At 40.8% G+C, this 16,654-nt stretch overlaps 1 protein-coding gene across 1 annotated transcript in view; it reads left to right on the top strand.

The window, feature by feature from the left end:
* The window catches only part of PPIP5K1 (diphosphoinositol pentakisphosphate kinase 1), a 201,687-nt gene that overhangs the window by 10,662 nt on the left and 174,371 nt on the right, over positions 1-16,654 (top strand). The window contains 2 exon segments of the mRNA XM_033919568.1: positions 4,129-4,391; positions 11,054-11,579. Of these exon segments, the coding sequence (XP_033775459.1) occupies positions 11,421-11,579 (159 nt within the window). The 5' untranslated portion in view covers positions 4,129-4,391; positions 11,054-11,420.

Here is a 16,654-nt window from a genome sequence, read left to right as displayed (position 1 = left end):
TGCTCGCAAACCAAAGTTTTACTGTATATCAAATTTAAATAAACTGTAAACTGATCAGCAGTGCTATAAAAATAATAATTTGTGTTCCTCTCTAAAGTGATTGGACCCATTACTAGCCACAATAATCAGTACCGATGGAACTCTGATTCCTCTCTCCCTGAGAATTACTAAGAACTAGATGCACTAAACAGGCTTGAAAAGACCATGTGGGTTTTCTCCGATCCGACTTTTGGCTGATTTTAAAAGAGCTATTGAATGGACTAAAAATTTTGCATGCAAATAATTCACATGGAGGTTCGTCATAATTCCTGTTTCTCCCAAGCGATTGATCACTGTGAGAGTGACTCTCACACATGTGCTGAGCCAGCAGTGGAAGCCCCCTGCCACTAAGCTGTTCGGGGCAGGAAGCCTTTTTTTTAATAGGCAGATGTTGTCAGTGTGTTATGCTAGTAAAAATTGTCTAGTAAAAATTGGCAGGAGGAATGCCCAATCTCTTCTGCCTTGCCATGAGAAAAAAATGACAGGAGGTATGCCCACTCCCTTCTGCCTTGCTGAACCCCCCCTCCCCAGTGCAGGAAAAAATCATCAGGAGGAATGCCCACTTCCTCCTGCCTTGCCAACCCCCCTTCGCATGAGAAAATATCAGCAGGAATGCCACCCTCTCCCAGCCACCCCCCCCCCCCCCGAGCCACCCGTGCCTTTTCAGAAGTTAGGAGCAGAAGGGAAGCGTGGTACCTCCAGCTCCAAGGTCCATCGATCCAAAATGGTGAGCCTGCCCTTCTTTGTGCATCATGTAGTGTACGGGAAGGGGCCTAAGGCCCGGATTGGCTCAGGTGCCTAAGGCACCCTTAGGCTCCTTCCTCTATATCCTGGGATACACAGTCAAAACCTTTCTACAGTTGTTGTATCTGAGAGGTTGAAGAACTAGATATTTAATTTTGGTAAGAATTCAGTTTGCAGTCAGATTACTAATGTTTGTGAAGTTTAAATTAAACTTAATGTTTGAGGTAAACCGTTGGTGGTGGATTGACTGTAATTGGCTTGGAAAAAGTAAGTAGAGATCACTTTGAGAGGTAAGTCTTTTTGTGTGGGAATAGAGGCAGGTATTTTCTTCCTGCTCATTTGTGCTAGGAGCTAGGGCTGGGAACAGCTCATTGAGTATTCATTGAGCATTTCTGGCTACTTGCGTGTTTTTATCCTTTATTTTATGGACCTAGTCGTCATAGCAGCAGTTCTGGTCTAGACATTTTGCACCAGGGCTCCTTTCAGATCCTGTAGGTATGTGTCCTATTCCAGCCACTAGATGTTGCTGTTGATTCAGATGCCCTAACTCCAGCTCTGGCCAATCCGAAGAATGGAAGTCTTAGCCTGGGGATTGAATTGTGGACGTCTTAAGGCAGTGCACAGTACTGCTACTGGTCTGGCCCTCAAATGTGAAGCATTTCATCCAGTTGGTACTGAAATAGTTCCAAAGAATATAAAAGGAAGACATCTTGGGCAGAGTCCATGGCTACATGACCATTGCCTGGTAAAAATGTTCACACTCTTGTACATTTTGCATTAAAGTAGGCATTTGTTTCATTGATCTGTACAACGGTATCCACTAATATCCACTAATAGTTTGACTTCAATTTATATAAGTATGTCAAAAAAAAATTAAGTCCCACAACTCCATGCCCATTTTAGTGACTAATAACGTCAGTATAATCATTTGTCCGTTTCCTCTCTGTGTTGTATATTTAATCATTTGTTAAACAGAAAACTGAAGCTTTATCATATTGGTTGTTTCAAAATGAACAGTTGTTCTGACACATTATTATGCTTTGAGCTTGCTACTCTGCCTCAGGTAACCTCCCTCCCTCCTCTCCTGCATGCCCTTACTGTGCTATAGGGATCATCTCTCCAGTCTTACAGCCCACAGTCAACACTGATGGGAGATTAGTTGATATTATTGTGCTGATAATTCTCCTGGGGTTAGTTGGATTATTTTGGGTTTCATTATGTTCATGACATATTCTAATTAAGAATAAGAAACAAAAGTGTTGATTTCTTAAATCTTCACAAACTCAAATTAGCTTCTATTCCAAAAATTGATAAGGCCTGTAATAAATGGAAAATAAGTTTAGCCAATGGTCCATAGTTACTGAAAACTCAAATACTCAAAACACACTAATAGAAATATGAAGCCTGCTAGTTGATTTGATTCAAATATTTCTATATGAAGACTCGGCATCTTCTATCAAACTGCGTTAGCAGTTTTTAGCGCAAAGAGCCGCGCTGAATGGCCTGCGCTGCTTCCAATGTTCATAGGAACTCTATGAGTGTCGGCAGCAGCGCGGCTCACCTCGCTACAAACAGCGCAGTTTGATAGAAGAGACCCTCAAGCTGCTAATAGGATGGTGACAGTGTGGTCCACTGCTGGCCTTGGGGCACTCTGTGAAGGGAGGTGAGGTGACATGCACCACCTAATTTGAAATAGGATAACAAAGCGAGTTTCCCCATGGGAAATAATGGAAACTCAGACGATTCGTTCCATTACCCAAAAAGTTTAATTCAAAATATTATACGTACTTGTATTGCAAGACCTCGCTCATTTAGAACAGTCCCTACACTCTTGCAGTAATCAGAGAGAGAAGAACCATCGGCTCAGTTGTGATGTGTGTATACTGTATGTACTTGTATTTCTTGTATACCAAGTTAAAATTTAATCAAATGTTTTGCTTGTCTTGCAAAACACTTGCAAACCAAGTTACTTGCAATCCAAGGTTTTACCGTAATTCGTATCATCTTGTTTGCTTTTTTGGCCACCACCAGTGTTGAATTTGTGTTGCCTTTGGCCTGCTCTGAAGCTTTTCCTCTGATCTGTTCTGGACATTCAGAAACAGGAAGTGATGTCAGAGAAGTGGGACGGGACAAAGAAAAAGCTCTGGACAAGGATGCAGGCAGCATAAGTGTAACGCTGCCATGGATCAACAGAAGTCACCTCTAAAATGTTAATAAAAAGGCTTAAACTCACAACTGTCAGATACATCCCTGTAACTGATGAGAGTACCGATGCATTCATGAACTTTAGACATCTTGGCTTTTATCATCTTTATCTGATTCAGCCTCCTCTTTGTCTTCTGCATGTATTTTCTCCAACAGTTTATAACACCTGGTAACCAGGTCTGTGTCTGTATATGGCCGTTCGGGGGAGGATGGGCTGGCGAGGGCTTCAATGGCTAGGAGGGTGTAGATGGGCTGGAGTGAGTTTTGATGGAGATTTCGGCAGTTGGAAGCCAAGCACAGTACTGGGTAAAGCTTTGGATTCTTGCCCAGACATAACTAAGAAGAAAAAATTTAAATTGAATCAGGTTGGGCAGACTGGATGGACCATTTGGGTCTTTATCTGCCGTCATCTACTATGTTACTTTAAAGGTAGACTAGCATGGGAGGGTGAGTGATGTTGAATCGCAGATGGGGGTGGAGGAAGATGTCAGTTTGTGCCAAGGATAGGGACTTGGAGCAGAAGAGATGTTTGGAGGAGACAGGAGATGCTACAATGTGCTTAACTTTTTAAAACACAATTAATAATTAATGCATTAATCGCAGCGTTAACGGTGATTAAAATGCAACCCTAGTTGGAATTGTTGCAGCTTTTGTCAGCCCATTTGGTATTTTGTAGTCTTTGTAGAGCAGATGTGGTAGCACACTGACGAGCAGTGGGTGGTCATCCACTTTAGTGGATGGTCCAGGAATTGGTTAGTAGAACTTGAACAAAATGTAAACTTCATTAATAGTTTTGTAGGGACACCCTGAAATATCAGTGACTATTCCAGGAAAATGAGCTTAAACAATTGTGATACATGCTTGATTTCCTCCCACCGGAGAGTTCAGCATTTGGTCTCTGGATTTATTTTCTCCTGTGAGCAAACTGATATTCTATATTACATTGCTGAGCCAGCTGTCTTTGTGGGAGGAGAACTGGGGGAATGTTTGGGAAGGGGTTTAGAGAAGTTAACTGCTTTATCAGTGTGATCTGCTGAGTTTGCGTCTTCTTTTGCAAGGCATGTGTACACAGGAGCTCTATGTATGCGATTGTTTTTGGTGGCCTTGCACTGTCCCTTTTTCTGTGTTTTTTGCTTTCAGAACATCCTGTTTGAAGGGCCAGCGATCTCCTCTAAAATAGACTCTTTCCCTCAAAGGCTTATGCCCAGTACATCTGTATTTCTGTAAGGTATCTTGTGTCAGTTTGCCTGCTTAAATCTCATGGAAGCTCCAGTAGATGAAGTGAATTGAAAAGACAGCAATTGCAAACATGAATCGGAGAACTTAGGAGGCGAAGCAGAACAGCATCTTTGGCTGGTAGGGCAGAAGAACTCGGATCTTCTCACTTGTTCCTGATGAGAGAGGTAAAACTTCTCAAAGTTAGTCAGGAAATGTATTAAGCTAGCCCAATAGAAAGGGTCACGTGGCTGTCTATATTCTGCCATGAACAGATTTGTTTTTATTTGGCCAGAATGAGTATATCTGAAGCCTGTTGATTCTGGAGAAATAATACTTAATCATTTGTTGACTGTCTTGGTAACAGTATATGTTGGGATTGGCTCCTAACATCTGGTGAGATTTTTCTGTTTCGGTCCTTAAATCGCTAAACTTCTCTGTATCTTGTCATGTGAGAGCTGATAATCCAGTTTCATCGTTACATAGATACCCTGTTTATTTAAAACTTCTAGCCTACGTGATCTAAAAATCTAAGCAAGTTATAACTTATCTCCATCTAGTCTTTCATTTCTGTGGTGTACTTGCTACCTTTCCCCCCCTTCTTTTTAATATTGACTTCCATGCTACTTGTTTTCTTTTCCCTTTTCAATTTTACACTGCTCGAAAAGGAAGGTAGTCTGCAATCAGGGCAGTAGTCTGTTTTATCTCATTGTACATAACTCATAGTTGTGATGCCAGAGTAAAGAGGAGCCTGGGATTGTCTGCCCATAACATTTGCTTTCCACATACTGTACCTTAATCATAGAGTTACGATACGACACTCTCAAATTTCAAAATTGTGCCAAAGAAACTATCCATCGGTATGCTTTTGTAAAAGGCGAAAACATACAGAGAAAAAACAGGAGAATTTTTGATTATTTCATAATATACCACCTCTCAAACAAAATAGTTTATCAGTATTTACATTATAAAAACTTGTGTTCTAAAAAGATAAACATAAAACCAAACCAAGACAACACCACTTATGCATGGGAGACTCAGCTTTTATTTATTTTATTTTTTTAACAGTGCTGTGGTTGAAGTGTGTTTTAAAAAAAAAGTGAATAAGATTGTGTGTGGATGTGTGTACAGTACACCCCCGCAAATTTGCAGACTCAGTAATTTGCGGGGTTTTCCGTGCTAGCGTTACCACTCTCTCCTCCCTGTGGTCTACCATCGCTTCCTGGTCTCCTTCTCAGACTGCCGGATGCGATCTGCCAGCTCTCCTTCAGACACCCTCTTCCTTCACCGCCTATCTCATGTCCCGCCTTGCCGGAAACAGGAAGCAACCTCGGAAGAGGGCGGGACCCCAGAGAAGGGAATGATGCGGGTGAGAAAGTACTACACAGGGTAATTTACAGTATTTGCGTTTTTTTGAAATTCGCAGGGACTCTAGGAATGTAACCCCTGTGAATTTTGGGGGAATACTGTAGTAGCGAGTACTGGGGTGGCAAATGCAGCACAGTCCAAAGGAATCGAATGGCATTACATTTGCTATACAGGAATTGCAACTGGATCGGTTTCATGGGGTCCGTGAGGGTCAGATAAAAATGAACATTTATATTCACTATATAGCCTGGTACTGTGGATAATTCTCGCAGATAACGAGAGAGTAGATTTAGTAGTAGTAGTAATGGTAGTAGAAAACGTAGGAGTAATAAATCTGTTTTAATTTGCATAAGAGGATTGAATTTCAGATTTATAATGAGTGGCCATTACTCTTTGCATAAAAAAGAAGTATTGTTTTTTTTATTACTTTAAAGTTTAATAATACTTTGTGTATATCATATATGTATGAGACAATGAAATCTCGATAAATAAAGTACATTATATTCATTCCATGCAAAGTTGTGTTTATGTGAATATTTCTGGGGAAGCGGGGCCATAACTTATATCAGATTATTAAAGGGGTCTGTGACTCAAAAAAGGTTAAGAATCACTGCCCTAAGAGATCCCACGCTTTCTTGAATTCAGACACAGTGTCTCCACCACCTCTACCGGGAGACTATTCCATGCATCTACCACCCTTTCTGTAAAAAAGTATTTTTGTAGATTATTCCTGAGTCTATTGCCTCTTAACTTCATCCTATGCTCTCTTATTCTGGAGCTTCCTTTCACACGAAAGAGACTCGCCTCTTGTGCATTTATGCCATGTAGATATTGAAGTCTACAAAATCCTAGGGGACACTCGATGAAGTTACAGGGAAATACTTTTAGAACTAATAGGAGGAAATATTTTTTCACTCGGAGAATAGTTAATCTCTGGAACGTGTTGCCAAAGGTTGTGGTAAGAGCAGTTAATGTAGCTGGTTTTAAGAAAGGTTTAGACAATTTCCAGGAAGAAAGATCCACAGACATGGGAGAAACCATTGCTTGCCCTGGATGGGTAGCATGGAATGTTGCTACTACTTGGGTTTTTGGCAGGTACTAGTGACCTAGATTGGCCACTGAAGATAGGCTACTAGCTTAGATGGACCATTGGTTTGACCCAGTAAGGTTTTTCTTAGTTTTGAATATCTCCCCTCGCTCGTCTTTCCTTCAAAGTATACAGTACATATTGAGATATTTACATCTGTCCCCATACGCCTTATGATGAAGACCACCAACCATTTTAGTAGCTTTCCTCTGGACAGACACCATCCAGTGTTTATCTTTTTGAAGGTGTTGTCTCCAGAATTGTAGGTCTCACAAGCGTCTTATACAGTCCATCACAACGTGATGTAACTATCTCCCCTTCTTGCAACAATGGAACCTTTCTCTATAATATGTTGTAACTCTTACCCCTATTGTAACACTGTAACCTTCCTCTACAATGTGATGTAACTAAACTAAACCTTAAGTTTATATACCGCCTCATCTCCACAATCGTAGAGCTGGGCACAGTTTACAGGAGCTTAGTAAAAAGAAGGAACTCATAGTAGGGTTACAGGAGCTTAGTATAAAGAGGGAACACCGTATTAAGGGTTAGAGGAGGATTATAGAGGGAGGATGCTGCATGGGCCTCTTATCTTGTAAATTGCCTTGAAACCTGTACTGCATATGTGCGATTAAGAAATCCTGATTAGATTAGATTATACAGGGGCATCAATAGCTCCTTTTTCTTACTGGCCATTCTCCCTATGCACCCTAGCATCCTTTTAGCTTTAGCCATTATCTTTTCAACCTGTTTGGCCACCTTTAGATACTATGAACCTAAGTCCCGCTCCTCTTTCATACACAGACGTTCTTCACTCCCTAAGCTGTACCATACCCTCACGTTTTTGCAGCCCAAATACATGACCTTGCATTTCACAGCATTAATTCTTAGCTGCTAAATTTAAAGTCATTTTTCAAGGTTCACTAGGTCCTTCCTCATGTTGTTTACTCCATTAGGGGTGTCTACTCTATTGCAGATTTTGGTATCATCCACAAGGAGGCAAATCTTACAAAAATGTTAACGAAGAGGCCCCAAAACTGAACCTTGTGGCACACCACTGGTAACATCCTTTTCCTCAGAGCTATCTCCATTGACCATTACCCTCTTGTCGCCTTCCTGTTCCTGACTCAGTCTGGGGCCCATCCTGAGGGCACTCAGTCTATTTATTAGACGCCTGTCTGGAACACTGTCAAAGGCTTTGCTAAAATCTAAATTCACTACATCTAGGGCACTCCCTCTATCCAATTCTCTAGTCATCGTGTCAAAGAAATTGACTATTGATATTTGAATATGTAATGAAGAAGTGCATCATTTTGTATATTTTCCAATAAAAATTATTTCAGCATAAAGACTTGAGTTGGAGGTGCAGTGTTGCCTTTGCTGAGAACTTCCAGCCTGTACAGTGTATAGTGACTTTTTTTTGAGAATGGGACTATTGGAGATTCAGAGGAGTTTCCCTATTTTAGTCTCTCTTTGGCAAGCATTTATTTTGATTTAAAGATGGATGCTTGCAGGAGAAAAATAGGTCACAGAGCATAGAAATCTACCAAGGAAAAAAAAAAAAAGTAAAGAAAACTAACCTTCATGAATCTGTGTAAAAATGCATGCTTAGAACTTTTTAGCACAGTTGTTTGAAGTTCCTTATGTGGTAAGTGATCTTTACAATGAACATCTACTGTATAGTACATTACATTAATGACTTTTTTTCCGCCTGTACCTTGCAGTTCTGGGCGGATTACAAAAGAAACAGCTGGGCAATAGTAGAGTCTGCAAAATGATGAGGATTATTTTTGTAAGGATGTCACTTTGTTTCAGTACGCTAAAGGCATTTAAAAACAGAATGTTCCTCAGCAGGAGAAGTTTGTTGTGCTTGAACATACAATGATTATGATTAATTGGAATTGCAGTCAATTGTAAAAATAAATTGTGGGAACGCCTTAAGGGGAGATTGTTTCTGGCTGTGACCTTGTGAGAAGAGGTGTGCTTTATTGTGGTTTAAGAATGGTGTGCTAGTTACCATTTGCCAAGTTTCATCGTACTGCCGTTGGTTCGGTATCTCCAGATTTACAAGACTACGACTTCCACAGCTTAGTGGGAGGAGTTATTTATTTCTATGGATTTATTAACAGTCTTTATGAAGAGATTCGCACAATTAATTTTTGGTTTAGGTGTATGTCCAAGCACTTGATCAAATTTTTGTTTGTAAAATAACTTGCACAATTCTCTTGCCTCCATCCACTCCGTCACTGAAATGGTAGTCTGTCTTTTTTGTTGCGTGACTTTACTAATTGATTTATCTTGAAAATTGCCATCATATAACACAAAAAAGGGGGGGCCACATTTGCATATAGTCTGTGCCCTTGTAAGCCTTTGGCGTGGAGGAGGAGCCCAGCGGTTAGTGCAGTGGACTCTGATCCTGGGAAACTGGGTTCAATTCCCACTGCCAGTCACTATGGACCTGTATATAAGATGAGAATGTAAACCACTTTGTGTGTGTGTTGTTTACTTTCCTTACCTCAAATTCATCTAGTTTTGAAATCAAACTGCTATTTGTTTTGGAAATGAGCACTGGTGATTATTTTTAGCCATTTGAAATTAGCATAATCCTACATCTCCTGTATACATAATAGTACAGAGCCAATATATAGTGAATTATTTCTCATGACCTTGGAGAAGGGAAGGGAGAATTGACCGTTCAAAGGGTGGGAGCATAGTGTAAAGGAAGCTACTGTACCTTCAAGGGAGAAACATGAAGGATTTCCACTTCCACAATATTCACTCACCTATATGTGATGATGGGAAATGCTATAAGTCTGCAGCAGTACTGGGAAATAGTTTGAGGTTGCAGGCTATGGTATTTTATCATTGTCAAATCCTATTTTAAAAGAATTATAAGTGTTGCATCAAAATCAAGTTTTGAACATGATGTGATTCTGTGTATACATTATGGAAATGCTACTTTGCCAGTGTCTGCTTGTTGATTGGTTGGTTGTATTCTATTTTAATGTAATAAAATTTTATAGCACAGTGGAACCTTGGTTTGCGAGCATAATTCGTTCCAGAAGCATACTCGTAAATCAAAGTGCTCATATATGAAAGTGAGTTTCCCATAGAAAGTAAGGGAAACTTGCATGATTCGTTCCACATCCCAAAAAGACCCTTACAGCCCCTCCAAGGCCACTGGTGCGCTTCCACCCCACCACATCCCAAAAAGACCTCTGAGGCCACTGGCGCGCTTCTATCGCCCCCCCCCCCCCATGAACCGGCATTGCCCCCCCCCCGCTGCCCGCCCAAACCCTTACCTCAATCGGGCACCGGCACGCAGCACCAACCCACAGGACATGCCAGTGTCCGATCGCGGTAAGGGTTTGGGCGAGGAGGCAATGCCGATTCGCGGGGGCGATGCCTCGCATATCGCATCAACACTTGGTTTGCGAGCCAATATTTGCGAGAGTGTTAAATGGAACATACCTTCTTTATAAGAAAGAGTAGCTCTTTGTACCTCTTTCTGTCCTGGTGAGATTTTAAAAATAGAATGCTTGAATTTTAGTTTTGCAGGCCACCACCAAGGGATATTTAATGGCCATTGCAGAATGTGGTTATAAATTCAATATGTTTGAAAATGTATTTTTCAAGTTTCAAGTTTATTTTAAAATTGGATAAAACACTTATAAAAAGAATTTCTAAGCGAAGTACGTAGAAATAAGAATACCAAACAATTAAGAATAAAACAGACTTAACGAATACAAACAGAAATAAGGCGGAAAGGGGGGATAGAACTTCAGTGTTTATAGGAGAGATAACACTAATGGAAAGAGGAATGTGTGATATGCTGCTCTTCTTACAATGTGAACCAGAGCAGTTTACATAGCGACGTTAATCATAAACAAACCATAAAATGCATATATAAAATTAATTATGACCTCCCACCCCCCTAAAAAAATGGGAGCAATTTCTATTATTTGATTATTGTCTCACCTTAAAAGTTTGTACTGGTATTGTACTATTTCTTTGTTTTGACTAATAACTATGTCAATATTATAAAATGAAAATAAAGAATTAAAAAAAAAAAAAGAGGCAAAGCCTATTCCCTCCAGTACTGATTTGTCATCCAGAAAAGCTGGATTGAAATAATATGCTTTGACACGTAAATGTAAATATTAGTTACCATTGGCCTTAATGTATTCAGCAATTTGACAACAAGACAGTAGTTCCCTGAAGCAAAGTCATTAAGGGCTTGGTGGTAGAGGTGAGGTTTGGAATGTAGTATAATAAGCTGCAGTCCAATTATACAGGGAACACTTTTCAAATGTTTGCTACAGAACTCTGCTTTTCTTTCTGTACCTAAAAAGCAATATAATAATGTGTTCAATCTTTCTTTCTTTCTTTCTTCAGCTCTTCTTGATGGATGTGATAAGAATTTCTTTGGTGCTTTTAGAACTCCTACAAGACCCTTCTGGTGCCCTCAAATGCTAACCTGCTTCCATAATTTTAGCCTTTTCAAATCCAAAGCCTCTGGCTCCTAGCAGCTTTGCCATAATTGCACGTTTTCCCTCTCAGACCGTGGTGGCACGCTTACACATGCAGGTTAATCTTTGTCCTCCCCCACACTTAAAGTATATGCTTTGCACTAGCCTCGCTCACCTACAGCTGATCCTACTCATCTTCTTCATCAGAGGGCTTAAAAACAGTTTGTTTTTTTTCATCACTGTTGTTTCTAAGTGATGATTTTGGAGCGGGATGGTAGGCCTGCTCGGCTGTGATGTCATCCCTGACTCCCCCCAGTGAGGGCGACAGCTCTGCTCCCAAGTTTTTTGTCGGTGCCCGAGATGATGAGACAGACTTCCTGGAATCTAGCATGAATCTGGATGAAGTGCACTTCTATGAGGATGAAGAAGAAGATGATGAGGAAGAAGACTTGGTAAGAAATTTACTTATTTTCTCTGACTTTTCAATCTGTTTTGAAGTCATTTTTATGCTGCTGAGAAAGTTGTCTTTCCATAATTTCTTGCACTGATTCTTGTTTAGAAAACTAACGTTTAGATTAATTTTAAACATAGTAGAACAACTGTGGTATGTTCTTGCAAATTTTGAATGGATTGAAGCTTTCACTCAGGAAATTATCTCCATGTACAATCAAGTAGAGAAGTGCTGTACTCTATACTCTGCAACATTTGTGTTGATATTTCTGTAAATTGGTATATATCTATAGACTTCAATTTATGTGTGTGAAAAGGGGGCAAGAGTAATAATGCTTAGCTTGAAGGATCTTTTGTTTACTTTTATGATTGAGTAAATTTGTAAGAAAAAACAATATAAGGACATGAGAAATTCTGTAAAATGTTAGCTTTGTCTTTTTTTTAAATGTTGGCGTCTTTTTGGTATATTTGTCTTTTTTTAATCCTCAAATAATGTAAAAGGCATTGTGTTTTAAAACTTTCTGGGGATAAGATGTGCACTCTTATTTCAACTTTGGCTTCTGGTTTCAAAATTCTCCTTCATAATATCTGTAAATTATTCACACTATATTCAAACTTTGTAAGCATTACGAGGATGCTTTGAAAAGTTTGGTCCAGTGAGTTTCCAGGTTTTTTTGTATCGTAGGATAAATAGCTTACGAAAAAACTAGAAACTCATTGGACTAAGTGTACAGTATAGCCCTCGAAGGCGATTACATTGTTTAACTTGCTTTTTTTACCAAGCTTTTCAAACCACCATCGTATTCTTCATCTTACATGGGGTTCTGCAATGCACCGATTTTGCTTTGATTCATAATAAACAAAGGTAGGTGGGAGAAGTGTGTCCAAAATCTCTGCGTTCTAATATCTCTGCTGCTATTATTGTATATAGAAGCAAAAAGAATGATTTTAATGTCATTTCAAATTGCAGCTAGATTGTCTGGTGTTGTGGGTTTGTGTGTGTGTTTTGGGGGGTTGCTATTACTGCTTTAAAGTTCTATATTTTATTTAACTTTAATAAAAGAAAATAACGATGCTATACTGTATTGCAAATAGATTACTGAAGCTCACGTTAGCTTTATGCTTCTGTCAAATCAACACAGTATCAAAAGACTCCAAGAAAAAACTGCCAGAAGATACATATGTAAAAGCAGTAAATAAGTCAGTAGGGTCTGAGAAATGTGTGAGCACAGGGCAATACTTAAAATATTTTATTTATATATATATATATATATATATATATATATATAAATAAAAAATTTTTTTTGTGAAGCGGGATATCCTCAATGTGAGAGGTCAGCGAAGGGAGGAGAACCTCCAGCGCTTAGAACGGCAAGGCAAAGGCTAACAAACCCCTACCGTACACCATCATCAGATATCTCTCGTGTGCCTCAACAGAAATAGTGAAAAACAGTGTAATAAATCATTATAATAATCACACAAGTGAATTAAAGCCAGAATACCGCTCTGAGAACCCCCCAGCCAACTCCCCAAAATAAACTCAGACTTAGCTTGGATTAGATGAAAACAATTTCCTTCGATTAAACAGGAAAGTCCAGGAACTTCTGTCAAATCAACAGCACCAAGAAGATGCTGCAAAAATTGAAAAAAATAGTTCCCTTTTCTCTAATATTGGAGTGATAAAATACAGCTTTAGATGCTCCATTTTCTGCGAGGTTTAAACATCTTGGTTTTGGTCAGTATCCAGCTAGGTAACTACACCAGTGTGGTTTAAATTGTAGGGTATTAAGTCCTCATAATAAGAGATCAGGTTGATCCCAGGGGAACTTAGCTTTGATTATCTTGGTTTAACCAGAGCTCATATAGTTTCATTTTCCCAATAGGGTTAGGTGGCAAAATATTAACTCCCCTCCCATACCGTATTATCTGGATTCTTTTGTTTTGACTAAATGACCAAGCTAGGACTCTCTCTTTATGAAAGAATTTCACTTGTACTTGATCTTATTCCAGAAAGAGGCTAATCATCTCTTTTTTTAAGTAACAGGCTTATTTCTGCTTTGGCCATGTTCGATTATTGTAATGTCATTTGTTCTGTCTCTCCACAATTTGCCCTAAAGAAACTTTAGAAGCTCCAAAATGTAGCCATTTGGCTCCTCTGCCATGCTTGTAAAAGAAACCGGGTCTGTCCCTTACTGAAAGATAACCATTGGTTATTTATTTAAAAATGTACTATCTGCAGCATCCTACACTTCTGCGCAGGGTATAATAAGAACATACTCGGTAAGATCAGGACATATAAAGTTCTCCTATTAACATTAAAAGCTTTTCTATCTATCCCCTATACCTTTGCTCGCACAATGCACTCTTATCAATGACCACTGAATGGTTCTCCCTGAACCCAAAATGGCACAAAATGAACAAACCAGACACTGCACTCTCCCCAGCCCCATTGTCTTCTTCCTTTGAAACAGCTTACCTTGTGAAATCTAGAGTGAATTATCACTCATAAGTTTTAAGGCAGCCATCGAGTCATGGTTGTTGCAACATGCTTCTGATGTAGAGGAAATTAGGGATTGTCCATGTTTGCACTTCTTCCCCTGCCTAGCCACGCACTTGTTTCTCTTTGTGAAGCATGATACTCTTGGTATGTATGTGAACTTTCCGATCCCCTTAGTCTGTACACCACTTTGCTCTGCGAGAAAGTTTAAAGCATTATAATAAGTACAAATCAAGTAAAGTAAGTAACATTTTTATTTTCTCAGTGGGGTTAAGTTAATGAATTGAATTCTCAAGTAAAGTTCTGGGTGTCATTATAGACTCAACACTTTCATTCAATGCTTCTTTAATCTCCATATGCTGAGGCAGGTGAGATCCTGCTGTCCTTGTTCAATCAATCATTCTTTCGAGGTTGGATTATTGTAATTCGGTCTAAGTCTAACCAAGAAAAGTCTCTAAACCGGAAGTTGCGTCAGAGAAGAAGCTTCCGCCCACACACATGCGACTCCAGGGTGGCACAGACAGGCTTCACCGATTTCAGTTTCTTTTCTAAAGCGCTGTGAAGGTAAGGGGGAGGGAGGGAGATAGATTTGGCCGGAGGTAGGGAGGGGGCCACGCGCCTTCTCTCCCTTAACTGCGGGGACAAGGCCATTCACCACTCTACGGGGCGGTGGATGGCCTTGTCTCCGTGCCCGCAGTGAGCACTTCCCCCCCACTGTTTCAGCGGGTTACCCTTGGCTAGCCGTGGGTAACTGCCACCATGTCATTCTCTAGTTAAAACTTGGATGATGGGGATAGAAAGGGAGTAGTGAGGGAGGAAAAAGAAATAGCTGACAAGTTAAATGACTTCTTTACGTCGGTCTTCACGAGGGAGGACACATCCAACATTCCGGAACCAGAGGAAATAGAAAATGGAGATCAAGATAACAAGCTGGTCAAATTAGAGGTGAGCCAGGAGGATGTCCTCAGGCAGATAGACAAGCTAAAGAGCGACAAGTCGCCAGGTCCGGATAGCATTCACCCAAGGGTGCTCAAGGAATTAAGGAATGAAATAGCAGAGACACTTCAGCAAATATGCAACCTATCCCTAAAAACTGGAGAGATCCCGGAGGACTGGAAAATAGCTAATGTCACGCCCATCTTCAAGAAGGGTTCGAGGGGCGACCCGGGAAACTATAGGCCGGTAAGCCTCACATCGGTCCCGGGAAAGATGATGGAGGCACTGATTAAGGACAGCATCTGTGACCATATCGAAAAAAATGGACAGCTAAGGTCGAGCCAGCATGGGTTCTGCAAGGGTAGGTCGTGCCTCACAAACTTGTTGTACTTCTTTGAGGGGGTAAACAACCGGGTGGACAAAGGAGAACCCATAGACATAATTTACCTAGACTTCCAGAAAGCCTTCGATAAGGTACCACATGAGCGGTTGCTCAGGAAGCTATGGAACCATGGGGTGCACGGGGAGGTCCACCGATGGATCAAAAACTGGCTGGCAGACAGGAAGCAGAGGGTTGGTGTAAAGGGCCATTACTCGGACTGGCAAGGGGTCACGAGCGGGGTTCCTCAAGGATCGGTGCTGGGACCGCTCCTGTTTAACATATTCATTGACGACCTGGAGGAGGGAACAAAATGCGAGGTCATCAAATTTGCAGATGACACCAAACTATTCAGCAAGGTTGAAACCACGGTTGACTGCGAGAATCTCCAAAGGGATCTTACGACATTGGAAGAATGGGCGAAAAAAGTGGCAAATGAGCTTCAATGTAGGGAAATGCAAGGTCATGCATATAGGGAGAAGGAACCCGATGTTCACTTACAAAATGGGGGGATCAATGCTAGGGGTCAGTAATCTGGAAAGAGACTTGGGAGTGATGGTAGACACGACATTGAAGGCGTCGGCACAATGCGCCACAGCCTCGAGGAAAGCAAACCAAATGTTAGGTATCATTAAGAAGGGTATCTCGACCAGAACGAAGGAAGTCATCCTGCCACTGTACCGGGCTATGGTGCGCCCGCATCTGGAATACTGTGTACAGTACTGGTCACCGTACCTCAAAAAGGACATGGCAATGCTTGAGGGAGTCCAGAGAAGAGCAACTAAACTGATTAAGGGTATGGAAAACCTTACATACACTGACAGACTGAAGAAGCTGGGGTTGTTCTCCCTGGAAAAGCGGAGACTCAGAGGAGATATGATAGAGACCTTCAAGATCCTGAGGGGCATCGAAAAGGTTGACAAAGACAGATTTTTCAATTTGAAAGAAACCACAAGAACAAGGGGTCACTCGATGAAATTGAAGGGGGACAGGTTTAAAACAAACGCAAGGAAGTACTTTTTCACACAGAGGGTGGTGGACACATGGAACACCCTTCCGGAGGCCGTGATAGGAAATAGCACAGTACAGGGTTTCAAGGAAGACCTGGATAGGTTCCTGGAAGACAAAGGGATTGAGGGGTACAGATAAGAGCAGTGGAAGGTTTAGAGATAACTGTAGAGGTAGGCAATAAAATTAGTCAGGGACCGCTGACCAGGCAATATGCCTGATGGGCCGCCGCGTGAGCGGACCGCTGGGCTGGATGG

This window comes from Geotrypetes seraphini, chromosome 14 (genome assembly GCF_902459505.1).
Source record: "Geotrypetes seraphini chromosome 14, aGeoSer1.1, whole genome shotgun sequence".
Classification (NCBI taxonomy): domain Eukaryota; kingdom Metazoa; phylum Chordata; class Amphibia; order Gymnophiona; family Dermophiidae; genus Geotrypetes; species Geotrypetes seraphini.
The sequence above is the reverse complement of the archived record's forward strand: the minus strand, read 5'-3'. Positions and strand labels throughout refer to the sequence as shown.